The sequence below is a fragment of the Canis lupus genome, chromosome 15 (genome assembly GCF_048164855.1).
Source record: "Canis lupus baileyi chromosome 15, mCanLup2.hap1, whole genome shotgun sequence".
Taxonomy (NCBI): domain Eukaryota; kingdom Metazoa; phylum Chordata; class Mammalia; order Carnivora; family Canidae; genus Canis; species Canis lupus.
Window position 1 is genome coordinate 28,120,722 of NC_132852.1, and position 20,668 is coordinate 28,141,389.

General features: G+C 45.2%; 1 protein-coding gene across 5 annotated transcripts in view; it reads right to left on the minus strand.

The window, feature by feature from the left end:
* GSR (glutathione-disulfide reductase) overlaps positions 1-18,903 on the minus strand; it is a 49,926-nt gene extending 31,023 nt beyond the window's left edge. Inside the window, exons 1-2 of one of the 5 annotated variants that reach the window (XM_072776337.1) lie at positions 18,021-18,224; positions 12,119-12,193 (exon numbers count right to left, since the gene is read on the minus strand). In XM_072776337.1, the coding sequence (XP_072632438.1) occupies positions 12,119-12,193; positions 18,021-18,209 (264 nt within the window). In that variant the 5' untranslated portion in view covers positions 18,210-18,224. Of the gene's footprint in view, positions 1-4,724; positions 4,806-12,118; positions 12,194-18,020; positions 18,324-18,709 lie in introns of those variants that run through there. The other 4 variants (XM_072776338.1, XM_072776340.1, XM_072776336.1 and 1 more) reach the window with 4 other exon arrangements.
* Between the last annotated feature and the right edge of the window lie 1,765 nt (positions 18,904-20,668).

The window sequence follows — 20,668 nt, forward strand, 5'->3', positions numbered from 1 at the left end:
TAAATAAGTAAACAAATGAATGAATGAATGCTGATATATATCCATGTTTATATACTTGATAGAGACAGACCACAAATTTGATCCTTAGCCTTCTAGCTGCCAAAACACAAAGGAAAACAAACAGTTGTTAAGATTTCACAAAAAAACTAGCCAATTGTTTAAGAAAACAACTATTCATACCCCTCAGACTAAAGGCAAATTCTTCTCATCAGTCCCTGTAAACAAGCTGTGATATATATTTACACACAAATTTTTGTTTACATCTGTTTATTTCCTTTTGATTGCATGCTAAAATTTATAACATGGAAAAAAAGCGTAAGATTAAGAGTGTAAGAGTAAGATTAATTATAATATAGACCATAATATTGTATATAATTATGTACTGTGATAAATATCATTACATTGAAGATCACATTATAATATATAAATGTATCAAAGTAACATGCTGTATACCTTAAACTTCCACAAATGTTACACGTTAAATGAATTCAATTTTTTTTAAGATTTTATTTATTTATTCATGAGAGACCCAGAGAGAGAGAGGCAGAGACACAGGCAGAAGGCAAAACAGGCTCCATGCAGGGAGCCCAATGTGGGACTCGATCCCCGGGACTCCAGGATCAGGCCCTGGGCCAAAGGCAGGCGCTAAACCGCTGAGCCACCCAGGGATCCCACGTTAAATGAATTCAATAAAAAAATAAAGAGTAAAAGTGATTAAAAAAAAAGACTTTACTTATTTATTAGAGAGAAAGAAAACGAGAGACAGAGCACAAACACAGGGAACAGCAAGCAGAGGCAGGAAAGAAGCAGACTCCCGGATGAGCAAGGAGCCTGATGTAGGGCTCGATCCCCAGGACTCATGACCTGAGCCAAAGGCAGATGGTTAACTGACTGAGCCACCCAGGGTCCCCAGTAAAACTGATTAAAACTGCCCCAAAGATGAGGAAATTTGTACTCAGCTAAATGGTTACACACTGGGTATATCTTAGCAGAGGAGCTGGTTGCAGAAGGAAAACTAGACTCTCACACTTTTGTTTGTTTTTTAAGATTTTATTTATTCATAAGAGACACACAGAGAGAGAGGCAGAGACACAGGCAGAGGGAGAAGCAGGCTCCATGCAGGGAGCCTGATGTGGGAGTCGATCCCGGTCTCCAGGATCAGGCCCCAGGGTTAAGGCGATACTAAACCGCTGAGCCACCTGGGCTTCCCTACTCTTTTGAGGGGCAAATTAGAGACCCCCTCAGCTCTGGAAACCTGTCATATAATATGTATTGCAGATACCCTTTAATCTTAAAATATTGCCTAGGAGGTATTGGTGACATATTGGGAATTACAATGAAGTTATAAGACTTTTAAAAATTCTTTTAGAGAGAAGGAGCACAGCGGGGACAGGAGGGGATGATGGGAGCAGATGGAGAGGAAGAGAATCTTAAGCAGGCTCCATACCCAGCACAGAGCCTGACATGGAGCTCGATCTCACAACCCTGAGATTATGATCCAAACCGAAATCAAAAGTCCAGGTGCCCCTGAAGTTATGAGATTTAAATGAGGTCTCAACTGTATATCCTTAAAAAAGTCAGTTATGTTCCCTCATGCCTATTGGCATGGAGTAAAGACTAAATATTTAAATACTGGTGTCTTCTGGACATAATTTATACTAGGTGCTTGCAGATCTGCTGATCATGACCCTGAGGAATTAGGTTGGCTCCCTATAAGTACTTTTTTTTTTTTTTAAGATTGTATTTATTTGACAGAGAGAGAGAGAGCACAAGCAGGTGGAGGGTGAGATGCAGACTCCCCGTTGAGCAGGGAGCCAGATGCTGGGCTCAATCCCAGGATCCCAGGACCATGATCTGAGCTGAAGACACCCAACCAACTGAGCCACCCAGGAACCCCACAAGCCTATCTCTCACAGAATATTTTCTGGGCATCCTGTGGTCTGAACTATATACGCACTTGACAAGGGACTTTATATGAAATGCTAGAGTAAAAATCCTGCCCAAATCTCATTAAGATCTCGTATATTTGAAAAAGAAGGTCTTATGAACAGTCACCTGCTATTACTCTAGTTGCTCCACATGCTGCTTGCTAGCAGCATACCTACCTGCAATTTCATTATAATCCTATTATATTGCACTCAGGAATTATAAAGGAGTGAGAGTTATGTTTCCATACAATTTCAAGCTATCAGTCATTTGGAGGTTTTTCTCCTAGAAAGAGACAGGTCATTGTGGACTTGGATCTTTTATGAGCTCTTGCTATAGTGAGGTTTCAGAAGGCAATAGAAGTGGGAACTCACAGGATTAAGAGGGTGCAGAATTCAAGCCTCATAAAATACAGGAATCACACCTACAATAGCATTACAAGCAGGCTATTCAGAAAGTACTTTATATTAGCAAGTAGAATAATTTATGGCTTTCTCCCTACACTGCCCTGCCATCTGTCTAAGCAGAGGACATGCTATTTCTCAACTCCCAAGTATCTGAGTTACGAGAATAGATGGAATGAGCCAATTCTAAGAGGAGGACAGGTGCTTCCCATGTGGTAGAAGAGAGGAAGCCAGCTGAATCCCAGCCCATTGTGAGAAAGATTTTATCATCAGACTTGCCTTTTCCAGTTCATTTGGCAGGCAGAGTGCTTCCTGGTTCTGTCTATCCACATCTCTACACTCTGCAGTTCAAAGCTTACATTCACTAAGAGGCTTCAATGATGACAGACTCCAAAACTAATTTCTCCAAAAGCAGAGATGATTTCAACACACGAAATAAATACACTGTATTTGTCCTATAGTCAACCGTCTCCAGCTTCCCAGGAACCTCTAAAAGCAATTTAAATTATCTTAAGGTACTAACTGTTCTGAACCACTCTCAGGCATCATCAATTTATTCTTCATGTACATCTGATGATATCTATAAGTTACTTAAGGCAATTAAAAAAAAAAAAAACAAAAAAAAACTTTGGGACAGGCTTTTACTTCTAAGGGCCAAGATGGCCTGACTTTCATTGGTGCCAAATGTTATGACTAACTTTGGTTTACTTTTTAGAAGTTTCTCCCTTTTTTGCCTTCTAAAACATTTTAACTTGCAACCATTCATTCATTCAGAAATACTGATCAAGGGGATCCCTGGGTGGCTCAGTGGTTTAGTGCCTGCCTTTGGCCCAGGGCACGATCCTGGAGTCCCGGGATTGAGTCCCACGTTGGGCTCCTGGCATGAAGCCTGCTTCTCCCTCTTCCTGTGTCTCTGCCTCTCTCTCTATCATAAATAAATAAAATAAATCTTAAAAAAAAAAAAAGAAGTATTGATCAAGCATTCATTCACTTGTGTCAGGCATTATGTAAAACAAAGCCCTCAATAGGTATAGTTAGTCCCTGTTCTCATGGAACCTACAGTTCCAAACAGAGTCTCAGCCTATCCAAGATGTTAACTCAAGGGGCAGCAGCAGCAGAATCACTCCAATCCCTAAAATTTCATGGTGTTTTCTTCCTTAATATTTGTTTATTTTAGAAAGAGAGAGAGAACAAGTGGGAGAGGGAGACAGAATCTCAAGCAGACTCCATGCTGAGCCTGGAGCCTGGAGCCTGACCTGGGGCTCAATCTTAGACTCTGAGATCATGACCTGAGCCAAAATCAAGATGGGCCCACGGGAAGGGAGCTAGAAGCGGCGGGTGGTCGGCCTGAAGGTGACAGTGACGAGCCTCCACTGCCCATCTCGGGTGGCCTTCGCCCCCCCTCCCCCGCCACCGTCAGTTAGCCTCTCCTGACCCCTGCAAGGAAGGCCCGGGCCAGCCTCAGCTCCAAAGGGCCATCGCGGACGCCATCGACTGCCCGGGCCTCCCAAGATTCAGATGCTTAACCAACTGTGCCATCCAGGAGCCCCCATTCCCTACAATTTTGAAGCCTTGGGCTAGAAATCTTGAGGGAGAGGATAATTGTGACCTTCTTGGGCCAAGGAGACCACAGTATACTTTGGGTCTGTGATTGGGGCTATAATGGAAAAGAAACCCATGACCTTGAAATATAACTCGCCCTGAGGTGCCTAGGTGGGTCAGTTGTTTAAGTGGCTGACTTGATTTCAGTTCAAATCATGATCTTGGGGTCCTGGGATAAAGACTTGTGTTCGGCTCCCCAATCAGCATGGAGTCTGTTTTTCTCCCTCTCTCTCTGCTTGCTCTCTCTCTCAAATAATCTTAGAGAGAGAGAGAGAGAGAGATTGAGAGGAGATACAATCTATTTATTTATTTTGGCAGCTCCTATTAATAGGCCTCTAGGGCTTTCCACTGGTTTTACAAGCCTAGTTACACTTCAGCACAACACAACTGATGGCCAGTTGTGAGGATGAAAACAGCTTTTAGTTATCAAACGAGCTGAGGAAGCCAGGGGTGGAAAGCTCTGTACGGTCATGTTCGACCTTATTCCTCTCTAGCTGACAAGTGCCTTAGGTCATCAGAAAGAACACAAGCATAGAGTCAGACAGACATGAGTTTGAATCCCAACCTTCCCTCCCATTTACTGGCTGTTGGTGGGTAAATTTCTAAATGTCTGAGCTCAGTTTCTTAAGTCCATAAAATGGGAATGGTAATATATAATAGAGGTTTTGAGAAGATGAGAGATAATGCAAATAAAGCACCTCTTTTCTCATTTATAATAGATCTAACGATGAGATTGACTCCCCTGAATTATTTCTGCACTCTGCTGGATCCCCAAGCTCACAAAAGGCTTACTGAAAAGAGAGGAGATAAACGTCCCTGGTGGCTGGCTCCCTTCAGGAATGAATCAACTGATGGCATAAAGCTTGTCTCCCAGGCTGGCACACCACGATGATGGGTTCTCAGGACACTGACTCTCCAAGGGCACACACAGCCAATAAGACCTGAAACAACATTCGCCACCTGGCAAATTTCCCTGCAGAGCCCTCATTCCCTAGGGGGGCATTAACTAGCAATAAGCCTTAGAGACAAGTTTCTCGAACTCCTGAGTACACCCAATGCCAGAGACACTCCGGTAGCTTTGTCTCCTTTGCAATCTGACAATCCGTCTCTAACAACTCCCTGTCCCATCGGCCTGCCAGCATCCGCTCACAGTAAAGACAGGGGCCTCTCCCAATAGGGACAGAACGTGTAAAGAGTCCGATGATACATGTGGCAGCATTCAGGCACTTTACCTTTTTTTTTTTTTTAATTTTTATTTATTTATGATAGTCACACAGAGAGAGAGAGAGAGACAGAGACAGAGACATAGGCAGAGAGAGAAGCAGGCTCCATGCACCGGGAGCCCGACGTGGGATTTGATCCCGGGTCTCCAGGATTGCGCCCTGGGCCAAAGGCAGGCGCTAAACCGCTGCGCCACCCAGGGATCCCGCACTTTACCATTTTTATAGGCTGGGCTCTCTCACCTTCAGTTCAGCTGAAATTAAGTAAAAACTTCCCATTGCCCATGTTGGTGGTAAAACAAGGGTTTGTTCCATTGACAACTGCACCTGTCAAGAATGCCACCTGTGCTTAACCGTAAACTTCCTTTTGGTTACCCCTTCTGTCTCCTGTCACAGACTAGTCTTCAGATTCCTGTTTTGCATCCTACCATCTAGTTCAAGATGAATATGGGGAAGGAACACGGAGAGTCTGATGAACCAGTCATCATTCACTACCAAAACCCTATCAATTCATCAACTCATTCTTTCAGCAACTCTATACTGAATACCCACTTAATGAATGAATGACTGTCCTAGGAGTTGGAATAAGTAGGCAAGCAGAACAAAGATCTCTGTCTTTGTCAAGTTTCATCAGCTTCACACCAACAGTGACTAAAGGCCCTTGGCCTGTACAACACTGATGCCAACTCCAAAGTGTGTAAAATTTTCCAGGCCATCAAGCAATTAACTCAATCTTTTTTTTTTTTTAAGATTTTATTTATTGGGATCCCTGGGTGGCGCAGCGGTTTGGCGCCTGCCTTTGGCCCAGGGCGCGATCCTGGAGACCCGGGATCGAATCCCACGTCGGGCTTCCGGTGCATGGAGCCTGCTTCTCCCTCTGCCTGTGTCTCTGCCTCTCTCTCTCTCTCTGTGACTATCATAAAATAATAAAAAAAAAAAAGATTTTATTTATTTATTCATGAGACACAGAGAGAGAGGAAGAGACACAGGCAGAGGGAGAAGCAGGCTCCCTGCAAGGAGCCTGAGGCAGGACTTGATCCCAGGACCCCGGGATCACGACCTGAGCCACCCAGGTACCCCAGTTAACTCAATTCTGACATTATCTACCTGGAGATAACATCAGCTCCCACAGATTGAGGGTTTGGTCCTTCAAGCCTGCTGGCTGCCCCTACTTCACATGTTAATCCGCAAGTCCAGCTGTCACCTGTGCTTCAGAGTAACATCTGGCCTCACATCTACTCCCCCACCAAAAGAAAAAGATCTAGGATCCTATATCCTAATTTAATATCTAATGTTGTAATAACTAGTGAATAAATGGTTATTAATTATAAGGTCTTTAGTCTTTCCGCAAAATTCCTTCAATCCCACTCTATAAGAAATAGTCTGCTATGACTTGTTCAAAGTGCCTCTTATTTTTTTTAAAGATTTATTTATTCATGAAAGACACGGTAGGGGCGGGAGGGGGGGAGAGGCAGACACAGGCAGAGGGAGAAGCAGGCTCCATGCAGGGAGCCTGACGTGGGACTCAATCCCATGTCTCCAGGATCAGGCCCTGGGCTGAAGGCGGCGCTAAACCGCTGAGCCCAAAGTGCCTCTTAGAAATAGGACCTCTGACGGATTCAGAAGCAGCCTTTCTTTTCTGGCTCTGAAGATTTAGTGGGTTCTAAGGCAGATAGCAAAGTAATATCATACTAATCCTAGTGCAAAAAATTAAACAATCAACAGTGTAAATCAAAAGACCAATTTCAACATTAGGATTTGCCTACTTCAACTAACCCCACCCTTTCTGATCACTCCTTTATTTGGCACTTACGAATATAGGTGTGCCACACTTTATGAAACTCTAAACCCACAAAACAAATTAGGGTAACTTTCTGTTTCTGAGGGCTACCTGTCAATACTGACGGTGTATTGGGGTACCTGGGTGGGTGGCTCAGTTGGTTAAGCATCTGCCTTTGGCTCAGGTCATGATCCCAGGGTCCTAGGATGGAGCCCCACATCAGGCTTCCTGCTCAGTGGAGAGCCTGCTTCTCCCTCTGCCCTTCCCTGACTGGTTATGCGTGTGCACACACTCTCCCTTAAAGAAGTAAAATCTTAAAAAAACAAAACAACAACAACAAAAAAACTGAAGGTGTGTGATCTCCTTTATGCAAATGTACATTTAAAAATGCACATTCAACTTAGGACATTATACTAAAATAAGGGAAATAAGTCAAATATTACATGATTCCACTTACATGAGATACCTAAAATGGTTCAAATTCAGGGATGCCGGGGTGGTTCAAGGGTTGAGCATCTGCCTTCAGCTCAGGGCATGATCCCGGGATCCTGGGATTGAGTCCCGCATCAGGCTCCCTGCATGGAGCCTGCTTCTCCCTCTGCCTATGTCTCTGCCTCTCTGCCTCTCTCTCTCTCATGAATAAATAAATCAAATCCTAAAAAAAAAAAAAAGATGTCAAATTCAGGGTGCCTGGGTGGCTCAGTCCATTGAGCGTCTGGCCTTCTGTTCAGGTCATGATCCCGGAGTCCCAGCATCAAGCCCCACATCAGGCTCCCTGCTCAGTGGGGAGTCTGCTTCTCCCTCCATTCCCCCACCCTGACCCAGCTCATTTTCTCTCTCACTCTCTCTCAAAATCTTTTTTTTTTAAGATTTTATTAATTTATTCATGAGAGACACACACACAGAGAGGCAGAGACACAGGCAGAGGGAGAAGCAGGCTTCATGCAGGGAGCCCAATGTGGAACTCGATCCCGGGACTCTAGGATCAGGCCCCGGGCTGAAGGCAGGCGCTAAACCACTGAGCCACTCAGGGATCCCTCTCAAATAAAATCTTATTTAAAATCTTTTAAAAAATCTTAAAAAATCTTTTAAAATCTTAAAAAAAAAAAATTCATAGAACCAAAGAATGGAATGGTGATTGCCAGGGTCTGGGCAGATGTGGGAGAGGAATGGGAAGTTATTAATCAACAGGCACGAAATTTCAGTGAAGCAGGATAAGTAAGTTCTAGGTATCCTGCTTTACCATATTGTACTGTAGTCAACAATACTGTATTGTATGCTTAAAAATCTATTAAGAGCATAGATTTCATGTTAAGTGTTCTTACCATTAAAATTTTTAAGAAGTATATTCAGCCTTATGTAGAGATACAGACATCATAATATCAAAGTACACACTATCACATCAAGTTAGGTTGATTTACATGTTGCTAAGTCATTGTTTTCAGCCTAGATAAATACAAACAACAGTCTACTGAGAAGCCTGTTTTTCAGACATCTTTTATTTTATTTTATTTATTTATTTATTTATTTTCTAAAATATCATTTATTTATTCATGAGAGACACAGAGAGAGAGGCAGAGACACAGGCAGAGGGAGAAGCAGGCTCCATTCAGGGAGCCTGACGTGGGACTTGATCCCGGGTCTCCAGGATCACGCCTTGGGTCGAAGGCGGCGCTAAACCGCTGAGCCACCCGGGCTGCCCTCAGACATCTTTTAAAACCCCCGCCTTGGGACGCCTGGGTGGCTCAGTGGTTGACGTCAGCCTTCGGATCAGGGCGTGATCCAGGGATCTGGGATCGAGTCCCATATTGGGCTCCTTGCAGGAGGCCTGCTTATCCCTCTGCCTGTGTCTCTACCTCAATCTCTGTGTCTCTCATTAATGAATGAATGAGCCCCCACCCTTTCCTGCTGGCATCTCCAATGGCAACACCATTCACAGTGACTTTTTTTTTTTTTTAAGATTTTATTTATTCATGAGAGACACAGAGAGAGAGAGGTAGAGACACAGGCAGAGGGAGAAGCAGGCTCCATGCAGGGATCCCGACGTGGGATTTGATCCCGGGTCTCCAGGATCACAACCTGGGCTGAAGGCGGCGCTAAACCACTGAGCTACCCAGGCTGCCCCATTCACAGTGACATTAATAATCAAGTCTTTACCAGGTACAAACTTCCAGTTAGAAAATCAATAAGTCATGGGGATGTAATGTACAGCATGGTGACTGGAGCTAATAATAACCGTATTGCTTATTAGGAAGTTGCTAAGAGAGTAGATCTTAAAAGCTCTTGTCACAAGAAAAAAAGATTTGTAACTATGTATGGCAACAAGCTTAACTCGACTTCTGCTGGTGATCATTCCACAGTATACCCAAATCATTATGCTGTACAGCAAAACTAATAACAGTGTTAGATGTCAACTATACCTCAATTAAAAAGAAAAAGAAAACTTTTGGCCGAGTAATTAACCCTTAGTACCAACTCTCATTGGTGAGAACTGCACGTGTATACCACAAGAACCCGGTTACTCCTTATCACAAAATCAGCACACTCAGCAAGAACACTGGAACTTGTGCTCCCACAGGCCCTGGGGCCTAGGGAGCAGTAAATCAGAAACAACTCCTCAAGTTGATTCCTCCTGCGTCTGCGTAGGCAGAAAACTGAACCGCAGAGACAAAGCTCCCAGAAGGCTCTCATTTACCTTGGCTGTGGGCAATCTTTGCATTTCTCCTTGGTCACGAGAGAAGTATTGCATTTAACTTTTTGGAGATGCCAGAAACTAGATTTGAAGGTCATCTCCTTTATTTTTTCTGCCCTTAGAAATGACTTAATTGCAATATGCAACAAGAGATCATTATCCTTACTGAATTCTAGGGAAAAGTAGATGATTTCCTTCAGTTTCCCACGTTTAGCATCTAACCTAATACCCTACAACTTTTTGCCTAATGGTGAAAAAATAAAGACCAATTTAAGGGTGGAATCAGGTTATTAGAGCTACACATGTCTCTTGACTTGGTTTATTCATTAGTTTAGTAGCAATTCTGGCCTCTGTTGCTTCTTTCACTTTGAACTAAAGAAGATCAGGATATGCTACCCCAAACCCTGCTACTTTGGCATGCAGATCATTTTGAGCTAAAGATAATTAAGAGCAAAGGAGGACCTCTCTCCCTCCCCCTTTCTGCTAAAAGCAGGGCATACATTTCCCTTTGGGAAGGTATCCCTCATCCCTCTTCTGTGCCAGGATGAGGCGAACAACCTTTATCACCAAAGATGGAAAAATTAACACTGAGCTGAATCTATACAAAAAATCTTATTAAAGTGATCTTTATGGGGCACCAGTTGGGCATCTGCCTTCAGCTCAGGTCATGATCTCGGAGTCCTGGGATCAAGCTCTGAATCTGCTCCCTGCTCAGCGGGGAGTCTGGTTCTCCCTCTCCACCACCCCCGCCCCTTGCATGCCACTCTCTTGCTCTCTTTCTCAAATAAATAAAATCTTTAAAAAAAGTAACCTTTATCTTTCATATGTTCCCCTCATGTATTTACCTTCCCACAATTTACTGCTACTAGGAGCCCAAACCCCCTTTCCTTTGTTAGTCACTTCTCCACAATTTATCACCCTTTGTTCTATTGGTATTAAGCTTCCAGGCCAGAGTGCTCCTTTTACCACCACCACCACCTCCCCTCTGTGATACTCTTGTCCATGTGAAATAAACTCCTACATATCTGTCTACTGTTGGTCTAATTTGCAGGATCCAGCTACTGAACCTCAAAGGGTAGAGGAAAAGTTTTTCCTCCCCTACAGAACACAATATGGGACAAAGTCATCTCATACCTGAATTTAACAGCTTTAAAAAATTATAAAAAAAAAAAAAAAAAAAAAAAAAAAGGAACTTGGGACTCCTGGGACTCCTGGGTGGCTCAGTGGTGAGCAGCTGCCTTCAGCTCAGGGTGTGATCCCGGGGTCCTGGGATTTAGTCCCACATGGGGCTCCCCATAGGGAGCCTGCTTCTCCCTCTGCCTATGTCTCTGCCTCTCTGTCTCTCTCATGAATAAATATAATCTTTAAAAAAATTCAGTTTTTTAAATGAAAATGATTTTTCTTAAAGATTTTATTTATTTGAGAGATAGAGAACCGGCAGGGCGAAAGGCAGAGGGAGAGGGAGTGGGCTTCCTCACTGAGCAGGAAGCCCAACGCCAGGGGGAGGGGGCCCTCAATCCCAGGACCCTGGGATCCTGACCTGAGCCAAAAGCAGATGCTTAACCAACTGTCCTACAAGTGCCCCAAAAGGTGAACTCTTACGAACACAAAGATGCATCACTCATCTTGAAAATGTGTATCTTCTTGAAGGCATCTACCCTATCAGATTGCAGAAATTTACAAAAAAAAAAAGCCTCCTAGGAAGGAAGAGTCAGAAAATAAAGGCAGACAGTCACACGGTGTAGAGACAACCTTCAAGGGCATTCTCCACTAGCTGCTTCAGAAGCATAATAATGCAACCAGGAAATGAATGACTCTACAACCAAAGTCACTGTCATCTGACCTGCACATTTATGCAGAATTTACCAGATTTCGTCCCAATGCTTCATACTGTCCCTTCTTCCCATGAAGACCCTGCCACTGTGTCTGGCTCACATTACACCAAAACCAGAATGGAGCTCTTTTTTAAAAATACATCTGCTCGGGCAGCCCGGGTGGCTCAGTGGTTTAGCGCCGCCTTCAGCCCAGGGTGTGATCCTGGAGACCCGGGATCGAGTCCCACGTCAGGCTCCCTGCGTGGAGCCTGCTTCTCCCTCTGCCTGTGTCTCTGCCTCTGCCTCTCTCTCTCTCTCTCTCTCTCTCTCTCTCTCGTGTGTCTATCATGAATAAATAAATAAAATCTTAAAAAAAAAAAAAAGATTTTAAAATACATCTGCTTTGCTTCACACCACACCTACTAAATCAGGAGCTATGTAGTGAAGACCTATGTGGTAGATCCTTAACTGTTTTTGGAGTAAATGCTGTCTGGTTCCCAAGAAGGAAGTTAAGAAGGCCCCTCCCCTGAAGTAAAGAATAATGCTTAAACAGGTTAATCAAGTCACAGTTTACTCCATACTAATACACCAAAACTATAGTTTCTGATGGCCGGGCCCATCAGTTCCCTAGGTTACAGTATGCTTGGTTTGTTTTCAACCATATTTTAGCTGACACTCACTTTGCTCCTCCGTAAAGTAAGGGTGCTGAGCCAGAACAATGCTTCCCAAATTACTACAAGGATCTGAGTCCAATCCTAAATGAAATGAAAATAACATGGTCCATGTAGTGTTTCATAAAGCTAAAAGTATTGGGGTGCCTGGGTGGCTCAGTCAGTTAAGCATCTGCCTTTGGCTCAGGTCAAGATCCTACAGCAAGGAGTCTGCTTCTCCCTCTCCCTCTGCTTGTGACTTTTTTTTTCTCTCTCGAAATCTTAAAAAAAAAAAAAAAAAGTATTCAATTTCAAGAACTGTCCTTTACTTGAAATTATAAGCCTCCTACTTATTAAAACATCATTTTTTATTTTGAAAAAAGACAGTAATAGGGAAACCTGGGTGGCTCAGGGGCTGAGAGTCTGCCTTCTGTTCAGGGTGAGATCCTGGAGTCCTGGGATCAAGTCCTGCATCGAGCTCCCTGAGGGGAACCTGCTTCTCTCTCTGCCTGTCTCTCTCAAGAATAAATAAGATCTTTAAAAAAAAAATTTTTTTTTAATAAAATAAATAGGGACGCCTGGGTGGCTCAGCGGTTGAGCGTCTGCCTTTGACTCAGGTTGTGATCCTGCAGTCCTGAGACGGAGTCCCGCGTCGGGCTCCCCACAGGGAGCCTGCTTCTCCCTCTGCCTGTGTCTCTGCCTGTCTCTCTGTGTCTCTCATGAATAAATAAAATCTTTAAAAAATAAAAATATAAATAAATAAGACAGTGATAGAAAAAAAAATTTTTTTAAGATTTTATTTGGGCAGCCCAGGTGGCTCAGGGGTTTAGCGCCACCATCAGCCCAGGGTGTGATCCTGGAGACCTGGGATCAAGTCCCAGGTCAGGCTCCCTGCATGGAGCCTGCTTCTCCCTCTGCCTGTGTCTCTGCCTCTGTGTGTGTGTGTTTATTCTCATGAATAAATAAATAAAATCTAAAAAAAATTTATTTTTTTTTTATTTATTCCTGAGAGACAAAGAGAGCGTGAGAGAGACGCAGGGACACAAGGCAGAGGGAGAAGCAGGCTCCACACGGGGAGCCCGAATTGGGACTCGATCTCAGGGTCTCCAGGCTCATGCCCTGGGCTAAAGGCAGCGCTAAATCCCTGAGCCACCCAGGCTGCCCAGAAAAAAAAAAAAATTTTTAAAGATTTTATTTATTTATTCATGAGAAACACAGAGAGAGAGAGGAGGAGGGAGCCTGATGTGGGACTTGGTCCTGGGACTCCAGCATTACATCCTGGGCTAAAGGCATGTAACCCCTAAGCCACCCAGGCATCCCCTCCCAGAAAAAAAAAATTTTTTTTTCCAGAAAAAAATTTTAATAACCACTCCACTAGGGGCACCTGGGTGGCTCAGTGATTGAGTGCCTTTGGCTCCGGTCATGATCCCAGGGTCCTAGGATCAAGTGCTTCTCCCTCTGCCTGTGTCTCTCTCTGCCTCTCACGAATAAATAAAATCCTTAAAAAAAAAAAAAAAGACCACTACTCTAAAAAAATTAAGTCAGCAAGCTTATGTTAGTGCTTCTATCTTCAAAAAAGACTGTAGTCAATCTGGATTATTGGCTCTCCAAAATCACTTCCAGCTCTATCACTCCATGAGTCTAAACTTTCACGGAGGAAGGTTTACAACAGACCAAAAAACAAAGCAAAAAAAAAAAAAACCCTAAAAACAAGAACTTGGTCTTTAAAAAAAAAATTACAAAAATATTGCATGGAAAACTTAGAAACTACAGATAACAAGTAAGCTCCACAAGGACAGGGATTTGTTTGTTGCCATGATTCTAGCATCTAAAAAAGTACCTGAAAAAAAAAAGTACCTGTATACCTGGCATAAGAATTAGTAAATGAGCAAACAAAAATAAAACAAAAACACTGGGCACCCGGTGGCTCAGTCAATTAAGCATCTGCCTTCAGCTCGGGTTGCGGTCTCAGGGTCCTGGGATCCAGCCCCATATCGGGATCCCTGCTCCGTGGGGAGTCTGCTTCTCCTTCTCCCTCTCTTTCTCCCGCTGCTCCTCCCCCTGGCTGTGCGCTCTCTCTCTCAAATAAATAAATCAATTAAATATTTAAAAAAACAAAACAAAAACACAATCCCATTAACTACTGGAAGACTTTAATTTGAATCTTCAATGTGAATTCACCCACAGCAACTTAAAATATTCACCAAGGTCCAGAATCAAAATATTTTATTTAGGAAAAAAAATGGTCAAACTATCAATACTAAAGAAACTTCTATTTGATTTCCCCAAAGGACAGCTCTCAATAGTACTACTATCACAAAACCACTTTTATTGATGCACTCCTCCTACTCAAAACCCCTTCCACACAATTGACTTCATTTTTTTTAAGGTAAACTCTACACCCAATGTGGGGCTTAAACTCACCACCCCAAGATCAAGAGTCACATGCTCTACGGACTGAGCCAGCCAAGCACCCCTAGAAACTTCTTTTTTTTTTAAAAAAAAAAAAAAGGGGGGGAACATGTTTTTTTTTTTTTTTTTAAGATTTTATTTATTTATTCATGAGAGAGAGAGAGAAATGCAGAGACACAGGCAGAGAGAGGAGTGGGCTCCATGCATGGAGCCCAACGTGGGACTCGATCCCGGGTCTCCAGGATCACGCCCTGGGCCAAAGGCGGCACTAAACCGCTGAGCCACCAGGGCTGCCGGAAACTTCATATTTTTAACACAACCAACCCATCAGCTCCCCCTATCTTACTTCTATAAGAGACACCCCTATTCCAGTCAAATCCAATTACACAACATACTCTGCCTCTCTGCCTTTGCCTCTGACCCTACCCTATCAAAACATGGTATTCATTCAAGTTCAGAAGGATACTCTCTCCTTCACAGAACCATCCATCTCGTGGTAACCAGGCAGAAAAGATGATTCCAACACTCTCAACTACTTTACTATTGCAGCAATTAACACAGACCATCTCACTTTGGAGCTGACGTCACATTTTGCTCCCACACCATATTGCAAATTCCCTGTGGGAGGGGATCTTTGCCTTACATATGTTTGTATCTACCCTTTTCTCTCCGCCAGCCTCAATCCAAGTACTTAGCACTTAGAATACAGGAAATGAGGACTCGAACAAATGAAATAATGTGTTTCAGAAGGCCTATGTTCCCTACACCAGCTTGGAAATCACTGGATATCATAAGTTTTTTTTTTTTAATTTTTTTATTTATTTATGATAGTTACAGAGAGAGAGAGAGGGAGGCAGAGACACAGGCAGAGGGAGAAGCAGGCTTCATGCACCGGGAGCCCGACGTGGGATTCGATCCCAGGTCTCCAGGATCGCGCCCTAGGCCAAAGGCAGGCACCAAACCGCTGCGCCACCCAGGGATCCCGGATATCATAAGTTTAATATTGCAACTAGTGATAGCCTAGATAACTGGAATTTTTTTTTTAAAGATTTTATTTATTTGAGAGAGAGAAATGGAGACAGTGGCAGAGATACCAAGAGAGAGGAAGAGCAGGGAGGCGGGAGAAGCAGGCTCCCCACTGCGCAGGGAGCCTGTGGGGCCAGATCGCAGAACTGCAAGATCATGACCTGAGCTGAAGGCAGATGCTCAATCAACTGAGCCACCCAGGTGCCCCAGATAATTGGAATTCTTAAATCTAAATTCTGGTCTTATTGATTGTAATATATTCTCTTATATTCAACACATACCTACACCCTTCCTTGTATTCAACACCAAAAGCCAATTTGAAAAGAACCCCAATGGAATGTCATAAAGATGGGAAATAGGGGATTTCCTCAAGATACCAATGCTCACAGGAAAACAAAAGTTGCTGTAGCAGAATGATACAAGCAAGGCCAGGCACTGTATAAGGAAGCAGTAAATGGCTGGCTGTCCAAACCTGTCCTTCACTCGCTCTCAGAAGTAATTTACCTCTTAGTGAATTCATATTCCTAACAAGTACCTAAAAATGAGGCCAGCCCCTTCTCTTGATTAATATCAGTGGAACCAGACAATGATGATGGATGCCACAAACAGATTATGATATAATGCACAAGGTGGAAAACTGAGAAAAGAGGTACAGGGGCGCCTGGCTGGCTCAGTCAGTAGAGCATGTGACTCGATCTTGGGGTTATAAATTCGAGCCTCACGTTGGGTGTAGAGATTACTTAAAAAATAAAATCTGAAAAAAAAAAAAAAAAAAGACAAAAGTAAAGGAATACAAAGAAGTCATTAAGTGCTCTCACAAGCTGCCCAGGGGGACCCCTCAATCTGCTTTCTGCAGACACAAGACTTCTAGTGGAGGTATGTACTAAGATGTCAAGGTGCAAGTTGATCGTTACCAGGGATTTTTTCCTTTCCTCCATTCTATTCCCACTTTCATTTTGAATTTGAAAAATAAGTACTGGACAATGGAGTCAGCCCTTTCACAAACTGTCAATTCTGAGTTTGATTCATTACACGTATGGTTATTGAGCAAGATATTTTGTTAAGATGATAAGAGGTGCACAAACACAGGAACCCATCCCTGCCCTTAAGGAGTTCCCAATTTGGTATAATTTAAACACCAGTTTCCAAAATAATTTGGAGAACCCTTCCCAATTCCAGGTTAGTCTTGGACACAGAATTTTAATATTAACAGCAAGTACCTCACCCAAGTCTTGTGATAGAAAAGGTCACACCGATAACATGGGAACAAAAATTTTTTTTAAAATGATGGGGTTTCTTGGGGCAGCCTGGGTGGCTCAGCGGTTGAGTGCCGCCTTCAGCCCAGGGTATGATCCTGGAAACCCAGGATCGAGTCCCAGGTCAGGCTCCCTGCGTGGGGCCTGCTTCTCCCTCTGCCTCTCTCTCTCTGTGTCTTTCATGAATAAATAAATAAAAATCTTTAAAAATAAATACATGTGATGAGGTTTCTCAATCGTTAAGATTTACGACCCTCTTTTTTGGAAGCAGTTTTAAAACCCGCTCTCGGGATCCCTGGGTGGCGCAGCGGTTTGGCGCCTGCCTTTGGCCCAGGGCGCGATCCTGGAGACCCAGGATTGAATCCCACATCGGGCTCCCGGTGCATGGAGCCTGCCTCTCCCTCTGCCTGTGTCTCTGCCTCTCTCTCTCTCTCTCTCTCTCTCTCTGTGACTATCATAAATAAAAAAAAAAAAAAAAAATTTAAAAAAATAAAAAAATAAAAAAATAAAACCCGCTCTCCTCCGCCCCCATATTAAAGCCACCCAGAATAAATGTTTCTGTGACCCCCCCCCCAAAAAAAAAGAAAAGACTTAACGAAAAACAAAGAAACAAACAAACGTCTGAGAATTCAGTAACTCCTACTCTGGAATAACCTACAGTCCGTGATTACCAACGTTGGCTGCGATCAGAACCCCTGTGGAGCTTCTAAACCTCCCAAAGCCCAGGCTGCACCTCGGGCCAGTGAAATCAGAAGCCACGGGAGTGGAACCCACAGCAGAATTTTTCCAACTCCTCAGGTGCTCCGAATGCGCAAGGCAAGGGCGAGAACCACTACTGTAAAATCACTCTGCCCCTGAAACTGAAAGGAGAGGATCAGGATTCGCATCTCTCAAGGGCATGTCCCCCATTCCGCTCCCCAACACCCGGACCCCCGAGCCCGGCTGCAATTCTTCCACGGGCAGTTCTGTTCCACGGATCTGGGGGTGCGATCAAGCGGGGGATTACGGCACCCTTCCCACTGGAGGAGGAAGGATGCGGGGAAGTTCTGTTAGATGCACCACCTACGGCTAGGGCTGCACCCGGGCTTAGCTCCGGGGGCCCCACAACCGAGCCGGGGCTCCTCTACACCGGCCGGGAGCCCGCCCGCCGCCGCGGACGGACGGACCGCACCGGGCAAAGAGCACCGGCAGCGCGCACGGAGCGGAGAGAGCGCCGGGCTGCGGGGCCCCGTACTCACGCATGTGCCGCCCAGCTTGTGGCTCTCCACCACGGCGGCCCGGGCGCCCAGCTCCGCCGCCCTGCGCGCGCTGGCCAGCCCGCCCGAGCCGCCGCCGATCACCAAGTAGTCGAACGAGGCCGCGGCGCCGGCGGCGGGCGGCGGGCGCTGAGGCTGCGGCTGCGGCTGCGGCTCCTGCCTGCAGGCCATGGCGCGGGAGAGCGCGCGGGCGGGCGGCGGCCGCGGGAAGCCGGGGAAGGCGCGCGCCGCCGGCCGCCAGCTCGGCCCCGCGCTCGCGCCCAGCGCCCGGGGCAGCAGGGCCATGCACGCGGAAGTGCGCGCAGGGGAGCGGCCCGCGGGCGGCCGGGGAGGGGGTGCGCGGGCCCCGGGCGAGCGCAGCCTCACGGTGACTAAGCACCCGGCCGGGCGCGGGGGGAGGGGGCAGGGCCGGGGAGGGGCTCCCGGGCCGCGGCCCCGCGGGCGCCGAGGGGGACCCGCCCCCACCCCGCCCTCCGAGCGCCCGCCGGCCGGCCCTGCCCACACCGAGCGGCGGCGCGGACTCCTCGGCCTTCACCCCGCACCTGGGACCTCGCGTCCCACCCGCATCAACCGGATGTGGGTTTCCGAAGGCCGCGGGGCGCGGGAGGGTGAAAGCCCTGCTTTGGTCTCCCCCCTCCCCCCCGCCCGCCTTTTCCTGAGCGGGCGGGCACCTTGGGAGTTGCCAGTGGCGCCAACGTCTGGATGAAGGGAGGTTTGCCCTTCATCCTTTTGGAAGGTGATGTTTCTGAGTGTGATCCGCAGACTATACCCGGATTGCTGATTCCTGGGCCTTAATCCAGATCTGCTGAGTTAAATTGGACTCTCTGGGTGCCGAACCCCAGCAATCCATGCTTTAAACAATTCTCTAGCCTTCAGGTGACTGTAGAGCACATTTAGTCTGGGAAACATTTGGAATAAATGTTTCTGTGACCCCCGAGTGAAGCAGAAAGGTAGGGTAGAGATGGAGACCAAAGGCATTTTATTCCCAAACAATTGAGACGAGTGTTGTTTTATGTATGTATGAGATCACAGAGGAAGTGGGAGAAGCAAACTCCCCACTGAGCGGACGAATGGGAAGGCCAGGGCTTAACCCACTGAGCCACCCAGGAGCACCTCGAGCGTCCTTTTCGAATATCTGGAACTGCCAACTGCATACACAACAGAAGAGTGGGCTTCGATTTGTGTGATGATAGTCCACCCTTTGCAGGAATATGACCCAGCCCATCACCCACAGGCTGAGAGCCCTCAACTGGAGGCCCAGGAATGAAAGTCCGTGTCCAGAGAAACTCACCCAGCACCTTGAAGCAGAATGGGAACTAACTACACTCCGGTTAAAATGGCATCCACTTCTTCCTTTTTTTTTTTTTTTTCTTTTTAAAAGATTTTATTTATTCATGAGACACAGAGAGTGACAGAGACATAGGCAGAGGGAGAAGCAGGCTCCCTTGAGGAGTCTGATAGGGGACTTGATCCTAGGCCCAGAGGATCACAACCTAAGCCAAAGACAGATGCTTGACCCCTGAGCTACCCACGCACTCCTCCATTTTATTTTTTAAGGTTTTTAAAATCCTGCTTAAAAAGTAAGATAGGGGAAGAAGGGAAAGTTCCTCCAGTACAAATCCATGTAATAAATGTAGAAGGAGCAACAGTTAGGAAAGTCACCATTTTGCAACTATCATAGTGATAAGTGTGTCATTAAACATCAGTGTATATTAAAGCCACTTGGGTGAAAATTTGACAGTCTTAGAATATGCCTCCACAGATTACTATTGATCACAAAGGGAGGAAAGCAACTTTACAGGGGTCCAGACACTGTCATACCCAAGTGATTGAAGTTGAATATTGTCACTAATGAGACAGTTGTCATAGTGTGCCCTGTGATGTGATGCAGTAAGAAGTACACAACTTCACTTACGTAGTATTCCTGATGGAAATCCCTAATCTGAATCTATTTTTTTTTAAGATCCTATTTATTTATTCATGAGAAACACAGAGAGAGAGAGAGGCAGAGACACAGGCAGAGGGAGAAGCAGGCTCCATGCAGGGAGCCCGACACGGGACTCGATTCCAGGTCTCCAGGATCAGGCCCTGGACCGAAGGTGGCGCTAAACGGCTGAGCCACTGGGGCTGCCCCCTAATCTGAATCTAATCATGAGGTAAGGTTCAGAAAGACCCACACTGAGGAGAATTTTACAAACAAGTAGCCTTATTCTTTTAAAAAAAAAATAATAATAATGTTAATGTCTTGGGGCGCCTATGTTGCTCAGTCAGTTGAGTGTCCCCCTCTTGGTTTCAGCTCAGGTCATGATCTCACGGGTCCTGGGATTGAGCCCCACCATGGGTTCCATGCTCCACTGGGGAGTCTGCTTAAAGATTCTCTTCCTCTGCCCCCCCTCCTTTCAAATAATTTTTTTTCAAATAATAGTTTTAAAAAGGAAAAAAAAAAAAAGAAACTAGCAATGTCTTGAAAATAAAGCAAGGCAAAGGATCTATTCCAGGTTAAAGAATATTGAAGAAATATGAGAAATAAAGACCAGGCTTGATCCTGGATGGCATTCTGAATTGGGGAAAATTCACTATAAAGAATAGTTGGTGATATTTGTTTTTTTTTTGTTTTTTTTTTTTTTTTT